Source organism: Aulonocara sp. 'chitande type north' Nkhata Bay, linkage group LG10, assembly GCF_057382095.1.
Source record: "Aulonocara sp. 'chitande type north' Nkhata Bay isolate Kocher_YH1m ecotype deep benthic linkage group LG10, A_spYH_male_GT1.1, whole genome shotgun sequence".
NCBI lineage: Eukaryota > Metazoa > Chordata > Actinopteri > Cichliformes > Cichlidae > Aulonocara > Aulonocara sp. 'chitande type north' Nkhata Bay.
The window spans coordinates 6,241,042-6,250,589 of NC_141353.1; the positions used below are offsets into that span (position 1 = coordinate 6,241,042).

At 38.4% G+C, this 9,548-nt stretch overlaps 1 protein-coding gene across 2 annotated transcripts in view; it reads left to right on the top strand.

Moving 5' to 3' along the window:
• Nucleotides 1–9,343, top strand: part of opcml (opioid binding protein/cell adhesion molecule-like) — a 442,688-nt gene extending 433,345 nt beyond the window's left edge. For both annotated transcript variants that reach the window (XM_086307912.1, XM_086307911.1), the window contains 2 exons: nt 3,280–3,431; nt 3,737–9,343. In XM_086307912.1, the coding sequence (XP_086164038.1) occupies nt 3,280–3,431; nt 3,737–3,837 (253 nt within the window). In that variant the 3' untranslated portion in view covers nt 3,838–9,343. The remainder of the gene's footprint in view (nt 1–3,279; nt 3,432–3,736) is intronic.
• The last annotated feature ends 205 nt before the right edge of the window (nt 9,344–9,548 follow it).

A 9,548-nucleotide genomic window follows, 5' to 3' on the forward strand; every position in this document is an offset into this window, starting at 1 on the left:
ATTGTGCAAGTTCCCCCACTTAAAATGATGACAGAGGTCAGTAATTTGCACCAGAGGTACACTTCAACTGTGAGAGACAGAATGTGAAAAAAAAATCCATGAATCCACATGGTAGGATTTGTAAAGAATTTATTGGTAAATCAGGGTGGAAAATAAGTATTTGGTCACCTCAAACAAGGAAAATCTCTGGCTCTCACAGACCTGTAACGTCTTCTGTAAGAAGCTTTTCTGTCCCCCACTCGTTACCTGTATGAATGGCACCTGTTTGAACTCATCATCTGTATAAAAGACACCTGTCCACAGCCTCAAACAGTCAGACTCCAAACTCCGCCATGGCCAAGACCAAAGAGCTTTCGAAGGACACCAGGAAAAGTATTGTAGACCTGCACCAGACTGGGAAGAGTGAATCTACAATAGGCAAGCAGCTTGGTGTGAAAAAATCAACTGTGGGAGCAATCATCAGAAAATGGAAGACATACAAGACCACTGATAATCTCCCTCCATCTGGGGCTCCACGCAAGATCTCATCCCGTGGGGTCAAAATGATCATGAGAACGGTGAGCAAAGATCCCAGAACCACACGGGGGGACCTGGTGAATGACCTGCAGAGAGCTGGGACCAAAGTAACAAAGGTCACCATCAGTAACACACTACAACGGCAGGGAATCAAATCCCGCAGTGCCAGACGTGTTCCGCTGCTGAAGCCAGTGCATGTCCAGGCCCGTCTGAAGTTTGCCAGAGAGCACATGGATGATACAGCAGAGGATTGGGAGAATGTCATGTGGTCAGATGAAACCAAAGTAGAACTTTTTGGTATAAACTCAACTCGTCGTGTTTGGAGGACGAAGAATACTGAGTTGCATCCCAAGAACACCATACCTACTGTGAAGAATGGGGGTGGAAACATCATGCTATGGGGCTGTTTTTCTGCCAAGGGGACAGGACGACTGATCCGTGTTAAGGACAGAATGAATGGGGCCATGTATCGTGAGATTTTGAGCCAAAACCTCCTTCCATCAGTGAGAACTTTGAAGATGAAACGAGGCTGGGTCTTCCAACATGACAATGATCCAAAACACACCGCCCGGGCAACAAAGGAGTGGCTCCGTAAGAAGCATTTGAAAGTCCTGGAGTGGCCTAGCCAGTCTCCAGACCTCAACCCCATAGAAAATCTGTGGCGGGAGTTGAAAGTCCGTGTTGCTCGGCGACAGCCCCAAAACATCACTGTTCTCGAGAAGATCTGCATGGAGGAATGGGCCAAAATACCAGCTACTGTGTGTGCAAACCTGGTAAAGACCTATAGTAAACGTTTGACCTCTGTTATTGCCAACAAAGGTTATGTTACAAAGTATTGAGTTGTATGTTTGTTATTGACCAAATACTTATTTTCCACCCTGATTTACGAATAAATTCTTTACAAATCCTACCATGTGGATTCATGGATTGTTTTTTCACATTCTGTCTCTCACAGTTGAAGTGTATCTCTGGTGCAAATTACTGACCTCTGTCATCATTTTAAGTGGGGGAACTTGCACAATCGGTGGCTGACTAAATACTTTTTTGCCCCACTGTATACACATATATATATATATATATATATATATATATATATATATATATATATATATATATATATATATATATATATATATATATATATATATATATATATATATATATATATATATATGTGTATATATATATATATATATATATATATATATATATGTATGTACATATATATATATATATGTATGTACATATATATATTCTGGGATATGTTGGGCCACAAAGGATACACTGATCCATCGTTCAAATCCGGGGAAATAAAGGACATATTTGTCGGTCACATCTTGAGCAGCCTTCGAATTGGGACAGCCTTCGTCGCATCGCTGTGACGTAATCGGCCTTAAAATGCAGCCTTTAAGGCTGCAGACCCTGAATTGGGATACAGCCTATATATGCACAGAGGTAAACAAGGAAATGGCAGACAGGCAGGGAACACATCTGACACTAATCAGATGAGACGAGACTGGGAGGAAGCAAAACAGAATACACTGACATAGGACATGGACTTTCAAAGTAAAACAGGAAACACACAACAGACCTGAAACGTGGGACAGAAAGGCACAGAATAGAGGCTGTATCCCAATTCAGGGTCTGCAGCCTTAAAGTACGCAGCCTTAACGGTCCTCAAGGGTCACGTACTCAAAGACTGCTAAGGCCGGAAGTGCGAGGCTTGTGAAATGAGACAGTCTAGCCTCCGTCACGCTGCCCAGGTTGCCTAGCAACCATGATACTAACAGCTGGAAACGTTTTATACAGCTTTGTTTGACAGAAATGAAGGAGAAAATCTTTTGTTCATTTGTTTGTGTGTTTCTACATGTAGAAACACACAAACAAATGAACAAAAGATTTTCACCTTCATTTCTGTCAAACAAAGCTTTGATCATTCTCTGTAAGATTAAGGTCAGCTATTGAACGGCGTATATTTTAAAGTAAAGGCTTTAAAACCAAGTTAGTACAAACGTCACTAATGTCACATAACTTTGCCGACATGTGGCCAACAGTAATGTTTTAATGTTCTTCGTTATTAAACATTTGCACATAAATAAGTGACATAATATTCAGTACTCACTTAAAGTTTACTCTTCAGTCGCCCCTCATCCGCCGTTTTTTTTTTCGGCAAAATTATCCACACCCACCGCCGCGCTATGCATTCTGGGATATGTTGGGCCACGAAGTCTACACCGCCACATCCTTAAAATTCAGGGAAATGAAGGACTGATTTGAGGGCCGCATTTCGAGCAGCCTTCGAATTGAGACAGCCTTCGTCGCGTCGCTGTGACGTAATCGGCCTTAAAATGCGGCCTTTAAGGCTGCAGACCCTGAATTGGGATACAGCCTAGACATAACACGGAACACAGGGGAGGCACATAAACAAAACCTAATGTGGCTAGTAATCATGATATACTAATGAACTAGGGTGCTAGAAATACTGAAAACCAAAATCAAGAGACTAGCAGTAAAAATATGATGAAATCAAAGATCAAACAATAGTACAAACTCAAAACACGGACCGTGGCACATCCACAGTTACTGCAGTAGCTGCAGGTATTCAGGAGAGCATGAGAACAGGAACATTCAGAGCGTTTTGCTTTGTATCTAAAAAACATTTCCCTAAGTTTTAATCAAGCATATTTTATGAGTGCATTTGCAAAAGTTACAAATAAACACATTCTCTCAGAGATTTCAAAACTGCTTTTCTCTTTCTTATAGGCTCCTCAATGGACTAAACGGGGTAAAGATAGAGAATCAAGGGAAACAGTCTATGCTTATCTTTTTCAATGTCTCAGAAGAAGACTATGGGAACTACACTTGTGTTGCTATGAACACCATGGGAATCACTAATGCCAGTATAATACTCTATGGTAAGAAAAATATGTTTCTGTTATGTTGTTCACTTCAGTGAATTAAAGAAAAAAGAAAAAAGTTTTGTTTTTGTCAGCGACCACTTTTTCCATATTAGCAGCTACACATAAAAAAGCCATTCTGAAAGTCACCCACTGTATGTTATTCATTGAATTACCTTTTATTTCCACCGATTGCCAGTTTCCATGGTAATTCCAGCACCAAACCGCATGAACATTTAACTTCTAACTAATGATAGTCAATACTAGAGCACTGATCTGAATAACCCTTATGATGAATCACATTTTGCATTATTCTCTTGCAGGTCCTGGTGCAATGCATGACGTGAACGGGGCTGCTGCGCTATCACATTGCTTTGTATGCCTCCTGCTTACTATAACCTCAGTCTACCTTCTCAAGTTCTAATGTGAAATGCTACCACCTTGGAGCTTCTCTCAGAATTGAAAACCAAGAACAGACTTTTAGTCCAGTAAGAAGAATGGAAACCCAAGATTGCCAGTGGTCCACCCTTTTTTTTTTCTTTTTCTCTGTTGTTTTTCTTTCCTTTTTCTGGCTTTGCATCAGAGTCTGTTCTCTGTTGGCTTGTCAAGAGTGAGAAGCATCAACCTGCAGAAGCAAAGATTTTAAATAATGCACTAATTTGATGATGGTAGAACTTCTGAGTTCGTGTCTCCCCCAACCTTTTTATATGTGAACATGGAAAAAAAAATACATGTAACTGTTGATAGTTGACTGTTTATTGCCCAATTCTGAAGTGTACATTCAGATTATTATTATTATTATTATTATCGTGTCATGTCCTGTTCAATATCTGTACAATAACATTAAGCTTTTTTAGGTAAATGATAAAAAGGGAAAATGCAATGTGATTGTTGAATTTTACTGTATTTTTACAGTTGTATGCAAAACAGAATAACTGATACTTCATTATAAACAGTTCAGAACAATAAATTATACACCATGATTTCTCAGGCAAAGTCCTACACATAGTGCATCCAAATTTATATTTTCATTGTAGTGTGTGTAAAAATTGTACAAATGTGTACAGACAATACCTGCACTGTTGTTTATCAAAATGCATATGCTTATCCAATGGCATTTTTGAACTACCCAATAAGAGTGCCATAGCAGCTTCATGACATATTCATACTAACACACTGAAAGCTGATTTTCAGACTCACTTTAGTGAAGTATGATTTAGGAGTGAGAAATTGGTTGTTGTGCTGCTTTGTTCTCTGCAGACAGAAACAGAAAAACCCAGAGTTCAGTGTGCTGATGGCATCATTAGAGTGTCCAACCTGATTCACAAAGTGCTGTGGCTAATTTGAAAAGCTGCACTCGTTACATGATATTAACCCACCTTCCACACTGTTTTTATGATCATTATTATTTAATTTTCTAAAGTTATGGTTAAAATACGGTGGCCCTGAGAGGCCAAACGGACTGCAACTTCAGAAAACACTTGCAAAAAGAAAAATGCTGCAAAAAGAAAAAAGCTGCAAAAGCACACACAACACAATGGAAATGTTTCTGGGGAGACAATAACCGGTACGCAGCCTTAACGGTCCTCAAGGGCCGCGTACTCAAAGACTGCTGAGGCCGGAAGTGCGAGGCTTGTAGGCTCGTGAAATGGGACAGTCTAGCCTCCGTCGCACTGCCCAGGTTGCCTAGCAACCATGATACTAACAGCTGGAAATGTTTCATACAGCTTTGTTTGACAGAAATGAAGGAGAACATATTTTGTACATTTGTTTCTACATGAGCTTTGTGTGATTTGATAAGTATCTGAGGCTGAGACCACAGGACTGTAAAACATGATTTTTGGGCTTCATTTCTGTACTGAACAGTCATTTAAGATTAGCTAGTAAATAACAATTAGCTAATGTTGTTCATGAGACTAAAGTCATCTCACTTTGGTAATGTAAATATAATATGGCCAATATTATATTAATCGTTATTAGTTATTACAGCAGTGAACATGAACTCTGTGCCAAACACTGAGCTTCAGTAAAGATTCAAGTTGCATTTATTTATATTTCCTGTCACCTTAAATCTTCACTTAAAGACAAGTATCTTTGACAGTGTATCTATAGATGTATTATATATAAGAGACAAATATTGTTCTTTTAATATGTTAGCATTACTAAATTTGGCTCAATGCTTATATATGTGTGGAAAAAGCAAATGTACGAGCTGTGATAACTGTTTCTGATAGAATGAAGGGTAGGCTGATATATTAAATATTTCTTTATTGGGTGAGAAAATCAGACCATGTCATAACTGCTTTAAGTCATACAGAATAGATATCAGCGCCTTAAACAGGCTGAATATGATGTAACACTATAGATCAACTTAGAATATATAAAGCATATAAACAATTACAGCAATATGATGCAACAAACACAGCAGTACTACTAATCCAAAATACTCAAAGCTTCATAGAACTGAAACAAACATTTATTTTTAGCTCCATTCTGCTGCTGACACATACTTTAGGTTTCTGAACATTAAACTTGTTGCTGCCTTTCATAGTGTGTAACCTGAAGGCCCTGAGTACTTTCTCCCACACTGAAAACACTGGAATGATAAAATTATTTGAAAATTACCTAATAAGACTGATTCAGGACAGACAATTAGTTATAACTTTCCTAGCAGTCCTTCACAAACAGGGAACAGTCTGTCTATTTTCTCCATCTGTCAGCTGCTGCTGGATCTTCCTCCTCCTCTTCCTCACACACTGCTGAGTTTGTCCTGTTGGATCATCAGGGGTGCAGCAGTGGGTCCCTCAGTCTGTCCTCACCCTGGACACTTGCAGTTGTCACACATGGAAATCAAATGTGTGATAAGCTGCAGTAGTCAAACACAAGTGTAACTTATAAATACATGTTCATACTTTTATTACACAATCAGAGAGAAAGAAAAAGAGAGAGAGTGCAGGACAGACGGACAGGTGACAGTCTCAGGTGTATACACTGCTACAAAAAAAGCACAAGAGAAGGAGGATTTAGTGTTTGTGTTATTAAAAGTGCTAAACAAGAAGAGTTCCCAGATGGTACAGTGGACACATGTGTGACTCCTGTGATTAAAGCATCTTTCTTTCAGCGTAACGAGTGAACCGTCAGCTCGTTCAAACACACATTAAAGTCCGTGCCGTGATATTCAGGACTGCAAACCAAGCAGCATTCACTGACTTTCAGCTTGTTGTGTTTGTGGATATATGACTGACTTTAATTATCCACAAAATCATTAGATTCTCTGTAAGATTAAGGTCAACTATCGAACGGCGTATAAAGTAAAAGCTTTAAAACAAAGTAAACGCTGAAAGTACAAACATCGCTAATGTCACATAACTTTGCCGGCATGTGGCCAACAGTAATGTTTTAATGTTCTTCGTTATTAAACATTTGCACATAAATAAGTGACATAATATTCAGAACTTACTTTTGAAAGTTTACTCTTTGGCCGCTCCGCTTCTATTTCTTTCAAGTGTCTCCCAGTCCCAGTGTACTTGTTAGCATGTTTTGGTTCGTGCAACTGGTCCGTCCGGTTATTGTCTCCCCAGAAACATTTCCGTTGTGTTGTGTGTGCTTTTGCAGCGTTTTTCTTTTTGCAGCATTTTCCTTTTTGCAGCATTTTTCTTTTTGCAAGTGTTTTCTGAAGTTGCAGTCCGTTTGGCCTCTCAGGGCCACCGTATTAAAAGCTTCAGATTATATAAAATAATTTAATAGTAAGATATTTAAAAGATGCAGGTAGCCATTATACCATTTTAGTCCCCCTTATTTTTTTTAGTCGCAAGAATCAAATAAAAATGTCACTGAGACCTTTTGTTTTCTCACTACACCAACAAGAGGTTCAATCTGGCTTCCGATTCAAAATAATACTCTACAAAAAATATGTATTTAAGAGCCATTTTAAATAATTAAACCGCCTTTTAAATGCTTCTGCAATGTTTGTCACTTTTAGCTATGCATAATATAATCACATTCAGAAAAACAAGATAGTGAGTGTGAGAAAACATTGGCAGTGTTAGCACTAGCAGCATTCGTTGTAGTGCTGCTAGTGCTAGCAAATATTGTATTACATGTCTTTACTGACAGGGTAATAACTTTTTATATCAGACCTGGCTGGCTCTTGCACGGTTCTTGGGCTGCTTATTCAGTCCATTGGTTGTCTCTGACCTCCCCACATGAGGCTAATACAAAATTAGCATTCAAACGTAAAGAAGGATACATCATGCTTTTGTGAATTTTGTGGGAAATCACAAAGCTGGACTATACTGCACTATCCAGCTTGGTAAAAATTGTTTTTGCTTTTGCAGCTTTGCTAGAAAGGTTTCCAGTGTCTATCCCTGCTCTGCATCGGTACAGCTTTGCTGTAAATCCACTCTACATAGAATGTAGCGTTTTAACAAAACATGTACAGAAAGTATTTATTTGAATTCAGGAATACAACAACCTGACTGATGCAACACAGGAATGGACACTGCTGTGAAAGCAACAAGTTTCAGAGGGATGGAGCAGTCAAGGCCATGTTTGTCATCTTCCACAAAATCGCAAAATACATAAAATCATTCTCTGATGGGGAGTTTATCATAGTGTTTGCTGATATGCCCTGAGAAAAATTAAGGATTTGTGAATGTGCCCCTCTCCAAGTGAATCCCAAAAGATAGATTAACCACATTATAGCAAAATCAGGATCTTCATTTGAAAAACAAAGCAGATATTGGACAAGACTCTGGCCAACAACTGTGATGTCCACAAGACAACCAAGTTCCTCTTCTTTATACACAGAATAACAAAACTGTGTCAGATTGCAGAGCAGCTGGCAGCAATGCTGCTGCTGAAAACTGATGGCCGTCCAAATCTGACAGGAAGAAATGACTTTTGACAACGGACTGACATGAACCCAGAACTGAAACTGGTATTTGTGCACTGTATCATTCACCAAGAGGTGTTGTGCAAGCCAATGCTAAAAAATTAACCATGTTGTTGATGTAACTAAAATAGTTAACTTCATCAGGGTGAAAAGCAATGAATCACGGACTTTAAGTCAGTATCACTGCTGTTTTTTTATTCTGCTCACAAAAACGAGAACTTTCCACACATACAAAGATATTCTCACATAATGCTGGTTTTCTTTTGCATGTGAACAAACATTATTTGTGATAAAGTTTAACAAAACTAGACATGGATAATCTGTCTGCTATCCTTTGCATTTCCATCTCATTTCAAAGCTGACACCAGTGCACCCGTTAAAGCCAATAATAAACTAAATTTGTCTCATAAAACAAGAAAAAAGACCTAAATAACTGCAAAAAACAACAACAAACAAATTAGCAACAGTACCTTGTTAAAAAATGCACATTTTGTTCCAAATTGCTTTTGGTAATGTTGAATAGTTTTACATTTGGGTTCAGTTCATTGGTGCGCAGCCCATCACAGCAGTCATAAATTCTCATGTGGCTGGTTGGGAAAATGAATTGTCCTCCCCTGTTCTATATCAAAGTTACATACATACAGTGTTATTTAGATATTTACATTACACTGTTTCTCATATTTATTGTGAAATATTGAAAAGCTGGATAAAATTCTTTTTAAAAATTGAAAGAACTTTTTTGTGCTTATCAGCCCACTGATCATGTAACACAAAAAGTCAGCTTGAATGAATGGTCTGTGTAGCTGCTATGAAGCTTTCTTCAGGTGTTGTGAATGTGTGCTTTTAACCTGGTTTGCCCTGAGATTAATGGCAGATGCTGATCTCAAGACTGCAGGAGTAATGATGTGATCTGTGGTTGGTGTATAAAAAGAGTTTTCTGTCAATTTTTGACAGAAAGTATACTTAGAGCACAAGTGACTGCTAATGTGACTTTTTTTTTTAATGATCAAGTTCACTCCTGTGATAACCTATGTGTTGATGACAAAGGGAAGAGATTCTGTATGTGGGAATGCTCTTTTTTTGTCACGTTCTGTGCTTGTGATGATGGTGAAACAGTCAGCTCTCACATGATGTGATTTTCCCTTTTTAGGGGTTTGCAAAAAAAACCAAAACAAAACAACGACAAAAAAAAAAAAAAAAAAAAAAAAACACGGACAAGTGAGATACAGATGCCTGCAAAA